This window comes from Pelodiscus sinensis, chromosome 1 (assembly GCF_049634645.1).
Source record: "Pelodiscus sinensis isolate JC-2024 chromosome 1, ASM4963464v1, whole genome shotgun sequence".
NCBI classification, from domain to species: Eukaryota; Metazoa; Chordata; order Testudines; family Trionychidae; genus Pelodiscus; species Pelodiscus sinensis.
In genome coordinates this window covers 109,708,771-109,722,198 of record NC_134711.1, presented here as the reverse complement: position 1 = coordinate 109,722,198, position 13,428 = coordinate 109,708,771, and the positions used below count along the sequence as shown (strand labels likewise).

At 42.9% G+C, this 13,428-nt stretch overlaps 1 protein-coding gene across 18 annotated transcripts in view; it reads right to left on the bottom strand.

Annotated features, from left to right (window-relative positions):
- Positions 1–13,428, bottom strand: part of CACNA1C (calcium voltage-gated channel subunit alpha1 C) — a 696,460-nt gene that overhangs the window by 125,683 nt on the left and 557,349 nt on the right. For all 18 annotated transcript variants that reach the window (XM_075896653.1, XM_075941259.1, XM_075896550.1 and 15 more), the window contains 5 exons: positions 7,979–8,186; positions 6,979–7,099; positions 4,580–4,694; positions 3,265–3,385; positions 3,090–3,159 (listed from right to left, as the gene is read on the bottom strand). In XM_075896653.1, the coding sequence (XP_075752768.1) occupies positions 3,090–3,159; positions 3,265–3,385; positions 4,580–4,694; positions 6,979–7,099; positions 7,979–8,186 (635 nt within the window). The remainder of the gene's footprint in view (positions 1–3,089; positions 3,160–3,264; positions 3,386–4,579; positions 4,695–6,978; positions 7,100–7,978; positions 8,187–13,428) is intronic.

Below are 13,428 nucleotides of genomic sequence, written 5' to 3'. Positions count from 1 at the left end.
TGGCTACAGCTAAAACGTCTCCTCTTGCATTATGTGAACCTTGCACAGAGCCAACACCTTGCCTGAGGTTGTGTCAAGATGAGTGAGTGTGCCACTAAGAAAACACTAGGGACTGAAGCTTTATCAAATGCCAGTCAGAAGTTCTCAGAATTGTCACTTTTTAGAATTCAGGAGAGAGAACTGAAAAGCTAGAGACAAAGGTAAAACTCTTGAACTAAGTTCCTAAGAAGCAGAGCTTCAGGCACTGCACAGATCAGTGACTAACCCGCAAGGAAGAAATGCAGAGATGGGGATTTGGGGCCTTGCAGGGAAGGGTTGAAAGAGAACGTTTACCCTTTGAGGATTTCAAGATCCTGTTAAAGTCATACATTACTTTGTGCAGGATTTTGCTGTTTTACAGATGTTCCCTTCATTTAATTAGTAAGATTGGTGGAAATGCTGAAAGATGGGAGAGATTACTCACTACCCACAACAAAATTTATCTTCCGGTCAGTGCCTACAAGGCAATTCTACTTTAATAAAATAGTTTCTTTAGCCCACACAAAATAAGATAAATTCCAGGTAGACTCTCGCTCCACATCCTGCTTTCTTTCTCTTTCCCTTAGGGCCAGTGACTGTGCTTGGCTGGACTTTCAACACTTTAGGAAATGCAGATGAATCAGCTCATCCCCTAATTTTGGTGCATGGCTGCTGGGGAAAGGAAACAAGTAGCCTTTTCAATACATAACCCGAATGCACATAAATGGGATTCTCGCCGCACCTCTGTCAGCAGAAATTCAGCTCAGGGGAGTTAGGATAAATGTTTGTGTTTGGTATAAGAGCATGTACCTTTTTAAACAAGTTTATTTCTGTACCAGCTCATTTTTCTATTGGATTGTATCATGCAATACACTGGAAAGTTTATACTTTTCACAAGCTTTATGGGTTAAGAAACATTCTTTCACATGTACTTTTCTGCATAATCCACGTAAAGGAGAAGGTAAGGTTTATGACTGTAATAATGCTATAAATGTAACACTTTGCCACTCTTTTGTGCCTGTCATCTAATGATTTCAAAGTTTTTGACAAATATTAATGAATGTAGCCTCACAAATTTCCTACAAGATAGATAAGTAGATGATCTTGTATGAGAGGTGGGGAAGCTGAGGCAGGGATTAAGTAACTTGACCAGGATCTGACAGGATGTCTGATAGTTGGAATATGATTTTTTTCTGTAGCTACTCTAGATGGGAAGATTTGCACCCTGTTTTACCTTGATGAATAGCATATCACCATCATAATCTTTCTAATATATATAATCTCGCTGTTGGTGCTGATTTCTGTTGGAGATTCAGGAGAGGAAGGGGGCAGAGTGGTGAGTTGCATAATCAGTGCTCGGAGGACCCCTGGTGATGGAGGTTTGATGATGGATTGTGCAGCAGATACTGTAAGAGGAGGTTAGTGGGAGTGAGGCAGGTGAAGCTGATGGAAGATTGAGTGGGGAGGTTTTAGAGAATTAGAATAAAGTGAGCGGAGATACACATGACATGACTATTACAAATCATTTTCAGGCACTGGGTGAGCAGGAGGGATTTTAGAAGGTGGGATGATGGTGTCTGTGCGAGGCTCACTGAAATTAAGAGATTAACCCACAAATCGATGGATGGTAGAAATAGCTGACTGCAGCTGAGAAAAAATAGTATCCAGGAAATGTTGAGTTCTGCAGTGTAAGAATGGCACAAAGTACATCCACATCCATGCAGTGACCAAGAAGAGGTCTGAAATCAGGCATTGTTGCAGATGGACAGGATAGGGACACATGGTTCTTCGTGTAGCACAACAGATTTGGTTAGCTAAGAGAATGAGGAGCTCATAATACCAGGTGGTCACAAGGAAGCCGATAAATGGGATGGGAGAAATACAAAAGACTGGAATAATTACTTAATTACTAATAGGCAGGGGAAGCCCTGGACAAGAGTTCCTGAGAACCAATTGTCCTAGGCTGCTGCCACATGGAGAGGCAGCACACAAGTTCTGTGTGGTTAGAGTTTCACATATCAGAATGAGAAGACCACGTAGAAAAGAATAGTAAGCGAGAGGTAGCCGTGTTAGTCTGATCTTGCTAAAACAAAAGGAAAACTATGTAGCACTTTAAAGACTAACAAGATGGCCCACGAATGTTCATCACCTATTAAACCATCTTGTTAGTCTTTAAAGTGCTACATAGTTTTTCCTTTTGTTATAGAAAAGAATGTCATAGATTACTATAGGCAGTGTTTCCATAGCTGTGTCAGCCCCAGGATAATAGAGAGACAAAGAGGGTGAGGTAACATCTTTTATTGGACCAACTTCTATTGGTGAGAGAGACAAGCTAACTTGTTTCTTCCACCAAAAGAAGTTGGCCCAATAAAAGGTATCACCTCCCCCACAGTCTCTCTCTAATTGATTATTCTAGTAAATTTGCTCTAATAATAGATAACGGATTCCTAAAAATATACCTGAACATACGAAAGATTTTAGATCACCTGACTTTTCTGATTTGCTTTTTGATTTGAGGGACCCAAGAGAAGCAGCCAGGAAATTGCAGGGCTAATAGCTATCATTTTCACAAATCACTAACATCGGGAGTGGTATCAGAAGACTGACAAAGAGCGAATGTAATTCTGATCTTAAATAAGGGCGAAAAGAACAATTCTGGAAACCACCATACAATTCGCTTCACTTCAATAAAGGGTGCAATACAACAGCAAACAACCATGCAGCTGATCAGTTAGTATTTCACTGATAATACCACTAGGGACAATTAGAAGCATACATTTTTGGAAAACTGATCATTCCAGGAAAATTTGTATTCTTCACTCATGTTTAGGGCCAACTTTGCTACACCGAAGAGGTTAAGGGGAAAAGTGTTTTTACTTCACTTTTTTTGCCCATCAGTTCTGGGGGCTGCTGTGGCCACATCACCCATTGACACAAATTAGAGCTCTCTCAGGCTTTGGATAATTATTATAAAAAAATAATTGGAATCAATATGATTGAACTGTCATTACTTTGGGAACTAGAGCCTCTCCTTCCTGTACCAGTGATAAGGAAAAGGGGATGAGATGTACCTGGAGCTTCAGTAGTAGGATATGGATTCTTCTCTTCATTTTCATTGGGCTGATAATCATCCACGTTGATCTGATAAAGACATAGAAAAAGCCCTGGTCAGACAGTGCCCTGACTTTTTGTTCCCTCAGAAATCCGAACTGTTTACAGCACATTGAGTGGGAGGAGACAGCAGACCTTGGTAGTAGGTGGGGACTCCCCATCAGCAGTGATCGATTTCAGCTCAATTTTCTCCTCCTTTGTCTCTTCCTCCACAGCTGGTTTCTCAATCTCCTTTTTCTTTTCAGGACTAGCAGTCCTAACAATTCAACAGGATTAAAAGCAAACATTTACTAAGGGGGTTCCCTTTCAGAAATTCAGTGTAATGACAACATGACAATAATCAGCTGGCATCTCCATTCTGCATAGATGCCCGCAGGCTTTTCATTCTGATTGGCTTGAAAGGCAACGTCAATGAATGTACCTGCAGAACTTTCTTAGGGATGTACGCACTCATCGCTCCCTCTCTGTGTACATGTACACATACCTAGAGATCTGATTACAGACCTTCTCTACACTCACCCAACTCCCACCCCTCACATACACAAGACACATAGTTTTCAAGCTCTACACTAGGATCCTGGTGCTACACTAGGATCTTAGCTCTACACTAGGATTATGCTGCCTGCAGATTTTCCTCAGAATGGCTCCCAATTTCATGCCAGCTGTCTGATGGCCTTTGTTGGCTATTCGTGCTCTGCTTGCTATGCCAACCCTTAGGCAGGGCAAACAGAGCCCTGATCATAGGAATACTCTGCCAGCTGAAAAGATGTCCTGCAGAATGATCAGTGTATCAGAGCAAGTCCCTTCTCCAGGCAGCCAGGACAAAGTTAGGGGGACAAGGAGAAGGAACGAGACATTAAGCTTCTCCACTGCCAACAGTGAGGAAAGAAAGAGAAAGTCGGAATGAAGTTTCACCCTTACCAGGAGTCCCTAGGAGCACCCCAGGAACTGGGATGAAGAATGGGGGATGTAGGGTCAGAGGTGAAAAAGCAGATGAATCTTTGGTCTTGGGAAGTAAGAGCTGAAAGTGCCTCTGATAAACATCAACTGTTAGAGGTGGGGCGGGGATCAGAAAACACCGGGGGAGCTCACACAAGGTCATTGTGTTGTTATCACTTCCTACTTCTCCTCCTCCAATGTCATATTTACTGCACAAGCCCATGGCCCTGCATGCCTCCTCTCTGGTTACAGTGTTCCAGCCATGGGAGGTACCAATGGGCTTTAAACTATACAACCAGAGGCTAGGAATGATGCAGCCCCTTTCACTGAACATCACCGCCACAATGCTTCCAGCACAGATAGTTCAAGGAACAACGAGCTCACGTTCTCCCCCCTCCTCCCCCCGATAGCTGGTTCCCCGCACAGCAGTGCAACTCGGTAACCCTAAAGCCTTCCTTTTGCTCCCGCATTCCAACCACTTCCGTTTTTAAAATAACGTAGATGGGCTTACCTAGCCAGTTTTTTTCTTTCTTTTTCCTCTTCCTCTTCTTTCTGAGCAGATGTCAAACTCTCAGCATCAGCAAGATTGTCCACAGCAATGGCTAAAAATACATTCAGCAGGATATCTGTTTGTGTATTTCTGTAAAGAAAATGGGCGTGGAAACCCATAAACCAGGACAGGGAAAACCCTGATCACCTGAAAATGCCAGTCTACTCCTATGAGCAAGCTGCAATCAGATCACACACAAATGTTTAGGCCCCCTCCACACACACCTCCCCGCTTTCCCCAGGGCTAACACAAAATCCTGTGTTTCCGAATGTTTAAACCTGCCTTCCTGACGTGAGGCGTCTCAATCCATATGGAGGCATCTAAATCACAGTGGCTTGTTTTTCAGAAGAGCAGAGCACACCCCAAGTCCCCTTGAACATAAAGGAACATGCACATGGGCTAAGCCTTTGAAATAGCAGGCCTCTTTTCTTTAGGAGTCCAAGTATGTATTCAAGATCCTCATAACATTAGGCACCTGCCTGTGAACATTTTGGCCTAAGTACTTGAATTGAACAACCTCATTAAAGTACTCCCCACAGACTTGATTGGCCGTAATTGACATTTCATATAACATTGTCATTAGCAGCGTATCTCTAAGGGGACCAAAGTGAAATTCATTAGAGCTGAGTGCTAAGGGATTCGTTTGGCAGTTCTGTCAAGTCCCAACATAAGCCCATGCATGTAAGGTTTACCGTACAAAGCAATCGTGCTCCAATAACCTGAGGAGCCTGGGTGGACAAGCTAGAAATTCGGAGCTGGAGTTGTAGCTCCCTCTTTTCCCTTGTGTCCAGGTCAACCACTGTTCAGAGACCCCCGTTTTGCAAAGCTGAACTTCAGCTTCTCTTATGAATAATCCTATTTAAGTGAATTCCAGTTAAAGGCTTGTATTGTAAATATATAGAACCCTCCTGGATTACCACCGTGCTATGGGGGTCAAGGGCCCAAAATGCTGTCTTCCAAAGCCAGCTGGCTTGCACAGCTGGCTGGAGTTTTCCTTTCCTTTTACTAGGGGACCTGAATTGCAGCCTTTTCTAAGATGACAGACTGCCTCCCTCGACCTTCAGATACATGGGATTGCACCATCTCACTTTGGAGAGAGGGCAGCATAGGGCAACAGAGATATCGGACACCAGGGCCTGAGAGAATTAAATTATGAAGAAAGGTCAAAGAAGTTAGGCTGAGTCTACAAGGTTATCACATAGAAGAATCAGCAGGAAAAATGTATCATCTCTGAGGAGGGAATCATCCACAAGGGCAGTGTCTCCCAAAGTGGTCCCTGATTCCACTCTGAGAAACCTGCTGACTGGCTGCTCCAGTCAGTTCATTTACCAGCAGCGCAGCCCAGAGCCTCATGGCTTCCATTGGTTCTGGTTCATTGTTTGCCACCAAGGGGAGCTGCAGGAAGCAATGGTCCAGACCAGCCTGCTTCCTGCGGCTCCTCGTGGCTGCAAACAGCAAATCAGAGCCATTGGGAACCACGAGGCTCCGTGGCTGCGGAGCCGGTAAAAAAAAAAAACACTTAGTGGCTTCTTAGCAGGTTCCTCAGAGTGGATCCATGGACCACTTTGAGAAACACTGCATTAGGGGAACACAAACAAAACCAGAAGGAACTAGTGGCAGACAGGGAATAGGGGCAGATTTACAGGCATGTATTTCAGAAGTGGAAAGGACAGCTGCATTTCATACACACAGAGCCCTCTATGGAATGTGCTGCATTTCTCCTGGAGCAAGCTAAGTACCTTCAATCCCCACTGAAACCAATGGGTGTCAAGGGTGCTCAGCACCAGCTCAGACCTACAGCTAACAGGGAATACAGATTTTATATCTTTTATACAAATAGATGGTAATCTATCAAAGGAAATCTTTATCAGTAAGTTAATGTGGGAGCATGCATAAAATTTGATTTGTAAAATGTCTACTTTTATAGCATTTGTATAAAGTGTATTGTAAACTACATATGTATTTGTTCCACAAAGGGTGGATAACAATAATAAGAGGAATACATTGAAACAAAAAAATACACTTTACATAGATTAAGTGGGTATGCAGATTCATTTCTGGACAAGGTGGGGACTAAGGTCTGGTGAAAAAAAGGAAGAAGGAATTAAACTAAAACTATATTTGGCATATTGAGCTGACTTGACTTTATCCTGCTCTAACAAATGTTATTGTTTAAAGTCTTAGTATCAGTTAAAATTAATTAGATGAGATTGATTTTTAGCTGTCAGAAGCTAAAATGCAGAGCCTGGTAAACCATAAAGGTGACACTCGTGAAATTCATATTCCCCTGACACAATAAGGTAATAAAACATGGCTTTAAATACATCCCTTCCTGGAGAAAAGGTAGCATCAAAGGATACAATTTCCACAGATGAAGAGGATGATGAAGTAAATACAGACCAACATTCCTGGAAAAGAGGGGCCGCCATAAGCCATGATCCCATCATACATCACCGAATTCCAGTCCTCCCCAGTCAGGATCTAAATGACACATTCCCACCAATAAGGGACACAGTGTTAGACCACACAGCAAACCTGAAAACGCCATGATAACAAAGAAACCCCACCCTCTCCTAGAGAAATTCTCTGAGGGACTCGGATTACTGGATGGTTCCAACCAGAAAACAAAAAGAACTGAGAGGGTCTGTGCTCTGAATGTCCGGATGTCCCATGGGGGTGGGCTGCTCAAGCCAAGCAGATAACCACACCAGCTTTGCTCGGGTTTCCTGGCCATTGCCATACGATTCCATGGTGTGCGTGTTTGCATGAGTCAGACTGCTGAAAGAGTGCTGGAACAGAATGCTCAGCACAGGAATGCAGCACAGCAGAGTAAGGCTCAGACAACTTTGCATACCTCTATACAGCAGGTGATTTTCACTTCCCCTCCTCATGCACACAAGCTAGCTTTACGCCTGCTCTGATGTGACCACTTGCAAAGCTGTACTCAGAATACAGATACTAGATTCCCAATGTGGTTTTCTCAAATCTCTCCAATTCCTCTCAGACCCAGTGGAACACTGTTAGGGCAAACCACAAATGCAGGCCTAGGCAGCAATTGTGTCAGCTTTAGGAGGGAGATGCTTGCCTTTGACAGGGCAGTGCTTATCTTCTGGCCCCAGCTAGACACATGAAAGTTTGTCCTCTGCAACAGATGGGGAATTCAGCTCAGCTCCTAACCTTGGCCACCATCTCAGCAGCTGCAGAACTCATTGTCATTGATCACTTTCTGCAGTAGACTAATTTAATCTCCAGTCTCATTGAATACCAGTCTGCACAGGAATTACCAGACCCGTCTCGCCCCGAGAGGGGGCACACATGAGCAGACTGTCAATTCCTTGCTGGAACTGTTGGGACCCATACCTGAAACACAGTGAGGAGAGACTGGGGGAAGTTATCGAATGTGCTCCTCCTGGTTTGCATCTCATCGAAGTTAAACTTGCCCCCAAAGAGCTGCATTCCCAGCAGCGAGAAGATGATGATGAAGAGGAAGAGAAGCAGCAACAGGGAAGCGATGGAGCGGACTGAGTTCAGCAGTGAAGCCACTAGGTTACTCAAGGAGTTCCAATACCTAAGGGAGCCAAAGAGAGGCAGTTCAGATTCCTTTCCCAGGGCAGGTGCTCATGGACTGCATTAGATAATGTTTCAGGCTGCCTACTGCATATAAACAAGCATTTCCAAACAACCTGTTAAGCAGTGAATCATCCATGTGCTTCCCTGAGATAATGAGACCGACTGCAATTAATGAGTAATTTTACTACCACACGTGTATGTACACAATTCCCCCTCCCCCTGCCACACACACAGACAGAAGATTACTGCAGTGCTCTCCGTCTAAGGTGCTGCAACTCTCTTATCAATATACAGTGATTAGCTCTTGCTGCTTCAATGAGTTACATTCTAACCAACCTCATTACAACTCTCACAGCTGGTTCAACAGCCAGAATACCTGACTCCAGAGAATGGCTCTGTAATAATGGACAAGAACAGATGGGGGAAACTATTTGGATGCAAAATCTGTCCAAAGTCTGGTGTGTGTATGTGTACGCGCATGCCTGCGCTCAACCTTGGATGGAGGCTGCTGAGCTTTCTGATATTTGGGAGACTGGGGTAGATAGTCAGGGCCAGTTCCTCCTCCCACACCAGTTTTCAATGGTGTAACTCCTTTGCCCTTTGTGGAGACACCCTGGAGATGCACCAGTGTGATATCAGAATAGTGGTAGAAATGTAGCCATGTTAGTCTGGTGTAGCTGAAACAACATACAGGTCTATGTAGCACTTTAAAGACTAACAAGATGGTTTATTAGATGATGAGCTTTTGTGGGCCAGACCCACTTCCTCAGATCAAATAGTGGAAGAAAGTAGTCACAACCATATATACCAAAGGATACAATTTAAAAAAAAAGAACACATATGAAAAGGACAAATCACATTACAGAACAGAAGGGGGATGTGGGGGGGGGGGGAAGGAGGTGAATGCCAGTGAGTTAATGATATTAGAGGTGGGGAAGGGGAGATGTCTGTGAGTTAATAGAATTAGAGGTGATAATGGGGGAAGCTATCTTTGTAATGGGTAAGATAGCTGGGGTCTTTGTTAAGTCCCGTGCGGAGAGTGTCGAATTTTAGCATGAATGCCAGTTCAGAGGATTCCCTTTCAAGTGCAGATATCAGATTCAGTCCTCAACAACCCTTTGTCTCTGGCTTCTGCAAACTATGCACTGCCACTGCTCTTTATGTATCAAACTCATTACACGGCCTCAGTACATCTTTAAAATGCTCCTAACCAGTTCTAGGTTAAGTGTAGGAGCATAAGCTTTCGTGGGCAAAGACCCACTTCATCAGATGCATCTTCGTCTTGCATTTGACGAAGTGGGTCTTTGCCCACGAAAGCTTATGCTCCTACACTTCAGTTAGTCTATAAGGTGCCACAGGACTCCTCGTCTCTTTTGCAGATTCAGACTAACACGGCTACCCCTCTGATACTTGACAGTTCTAGGTTGACATTTTTGGTGTCACCCTGGTAGCTAGATGCCACTTGCAGCCTGATGTTAAAAAACAATAGATGACTTTTTAAAAAACTTTTCAGACTGGCATAAATTTCCTGGACATTACTAAGATGAAGCTCCTTTACTGCAATTCCTGATGGAAGAATAAACTGTTTGTAACAATCTACATTCCAAACCCTTTTATATAACGACATACAGTGTTGAGTGCAGCTATTAAAGCAACTAGAGTTAAATCGATTGGTGACTCTCCTCTTCACCCAGTGTATCCAGATGTCAGTGATGGGGTCAGACTAAGTGCGGACATTGCAAAGCGCCTTCAACTCACTGTGTGCTCCATTCAGGAGAGCATCCAAACTGACTGGGGCCTCACAGTGCCCCAAAAGGAACAGGAAGATGTTGGACTGTGGCCATACTTTGCTTTCCCTCTGCACCAAATGGCAGAATGGGAAGGGGGAAACGGACTCGATTGTGGGACATAGAATGTCAGCTCTGAAGCAGCTTCCATGCTGCTCTCTTGGCTGCTAGACACCTTCCACTCGCTTCAAGCTCAGCGGTAGCCTCTCTTCCTATACCAGTGTCACCCCTACAGAGGTGATTATGGGTCTGGGAGCAAAGCCAACCTGGAACCTGTAATCTCTGAAGATTTACACTTAAAAGGTGCTAATAAGGAGTTTCTTCCAGCATCTATCTATCACTTATTTCACATAAACATTCAAAGAGAACAGGGGATATTTTCTAATTTTACATGAGTCAAGGAAGATGAGCTAATAGTTGTTTTAATCTCTAAACTCCATACTTCAGTAAATGTCACATGATCACTAATGGTGAAATTCACACCATGAAGCAGGCCAGCACAAAGCCTATGTACCACTCAGGTCCCATTAACCACTTAAAATCAGGATTAAGTGGCATTTAAATGATGCACAGACCTTGTGCATAGGAATGACTTTCACCCCAAATGAACACGGTGCCTTCCCTACCATTACAAACAAATAGAGAGTGGAATCAGAGTGACGGGCACTTAAAATGCCACTGGCCAAGTGTTCTAAAAAATCAGTGCAAAAGGAGCTGCTTTCCCTTTTTAGGGGAGAGGGGAAATTCAGAGAGGCCCAATCACTTTGCAAAGGCTGGTGGCCAGATTTGGAGAGGGACATGGGCCTCTCCTCTGAAGTTCAGCAACCAGCTCCTCTCAAGTGGCTGAGCATCAAAGAGAAATGCTGTGCCCTCCCCAGTTCAGCGGCAGTGCTGCCAGGAGGCGAGGCTGCTTTCATGTTTAACTGCAATTAGAAAGATGGGAAATGCAAAATTGCAAAAGTAAGGTAAATCGACTGAAGCCGTGGGCTCAACATCACCAAACATCCTCAGTGGATGTGCAATTAACAGCTCTTCCTATCTCTGTTCACACTTACAGCGCACATATTTTTACACTTAGGGAGGAAGAACAAGTGAAATAGAAAGAGGGCCAAATTCACCCCTGGTGAAACACCATGAAGTTCAGCATAGTTAAACCAGAGATTAAGCAGTTTCAGAGTATCTCCCTGCACATCGAAACTCCTTCAGTTTTGAAAATTTCAGCTAAGGCACAACTCCTTTAGTTCTCAATACAGAAAAACTCTTAAATGAATGTGCAACTTAAAGAATGTGAATAGCCTCAATGACTTGCTTAAAGTTACACACATGCTTACATTTATTGTTAGATCAGAGCCCAACTGCTTAGTCATTCATCAGGTTAACATTTCTTTATAATTCTTACAGCTGTGTCAGCACTCCAGCTTTATTTTTTATGGAACATTAAAACTTCAGCATAATTAACTGAGATGATATGGTGCCAAGAAGGGTGATGTTTTACCTTCATTCCTTGGAGGATTTAAATCCATGCACAAAACTAAAGCAGCCAGTCAGAAAACAAATTTGCATAGTGGGCATTTGTCTTGAGACAGTGACTGGCTCAAAATGAAGACACCTTAGCTATTGTGTGCTAGCTAAACCTGACCAAAACTCAATCTTTTCCTTAGTAAAAACTTAAAAAACAACAAACAGTCTAGTAGCACCTTAAAGACTAACAAAACACATAGATGGTATCATAAGCTTTCATGGACACAACCCACTATTTGTTGTTTTTAAAGTTTTTCCTGCTACAGACTAACTCGGCTACCCCTCTGAAGCTTTTCCTTAGTGTACATCCGAGCAACACCTTATAGTTTGACTTCAGTTAGCTGAGGGACAAACTAGGAAGATCAAAGCCATCCTTGGAGCAATTCAACTAGCTCGATGAAGTCACCCAGGAATGGATTTGGCCTGGAGTATCCAAACATATAGCAATGCATTTTGGACAACGGCCCTCATTGCTCATTTTCTGCTCTTTTCTCATCATACAAAAAAGAAAAAAAAATGCAATACCTGTGACATCACAGTTATTTTCATGGCCACAGTCTGTGATGTCACTAATACAGATATTTGAATTCCTTTCAGCAACAAGCAGCAGAAACTGAGTTGTAAAGGAAAAAAACATTGTCGCTTTCTCCACCTGGACTAAGATATTAACCATGAAAGTTTGCACTTCTACAGCATCTCCCACTTGAGAATCTCAAAACAGTTTACAGACATTATGGAACTAAGCCTTGCAAACTCCTGTGAGGTAGGCCAGTACTGTTATTATCTTCAGTATTCAACTGGAGGAATGAAGGTACAGAGACATGCCCAAGACCAGACACAGAATCCAGGAATTGTCTTAAGACTACCTTTCCATGCCTTTATACCCCTTCCATCATGGCTTTGTGATACCTGCAGTCTCAAAGATCCACAATTTTAAGAAGTGTCAGTGACTAGTGGGCTATTTACACTAGTGCTTCCAACATTGATTACCCAACACAGACTAATATGCTTGGAGGTATAAGAACCCATTGACTTAACAGAGAACCACCCATGAACATTCAGTGACAGGACATAGCTTTAAAATTTGAACCTAAGTTTACAAACAAAAACAAATGGATTATTTTTCAGTCTATATAAAGGAATACATAGAGGCTGTGTCTACACTGCACCCCTTTTCCGGAAAAGGGATGCAGATTAGACACTTTGGAATAGGCAAATCCGCGGGGGATTTAAATAGGAATAAGAGATCCTCCGGAAAAGGGTTTATTTTCCGGAGAATCACGTCTAGACTGGCGCTTTTCTCCGGCTTATCCCCAAGCAGGAAAAAAGCGGCAGCCATGTTAATGCAAATGCCGCGGGGGATATTTAAATCCCCCGCGGATTTGCCTATTCCAAAGTGTCTAATCTGCATCCCTTTTCCGGAAAAGGGGTGCAGTGTAGACACAGCCAGAGGGTTTTATAAAGCCTTCTAGGTCATGAAGAGACAGTCATCTGACTTCTCTCAGCACAGGAAGATATTCTGCACAACACTGTAAACATTAAAGAGAACAAAACAAATAGATTATATTGCTTCTCTTTAATTTACATCATGTAATAATTCTGATGATAGTTTATAATCTTCCAAGTAATGTTTGCTCCTGAAGTTCTAACAGTGGTTCCCTAAACTATGGGATATTCATTCAATTTGTGTTTTTTTCTGCTCTATGATAAAATGTTATGCTCTTCAGATATGTGCATATTTTGATGCACTGAGAGTTTTGTCTATACTTAATACTTTTCATGGAAAATTTAGATAGACAGACAGATTTATGAAGATCAGGTAGTCTAAGATATACACTTGCCTTCATACTTTCCATGATTTGTGCCTCTTTTTAGCCTCTTGATTATTACTATTTCTATGTCCAATATGTCTTCATGTCAGTCACAAATATA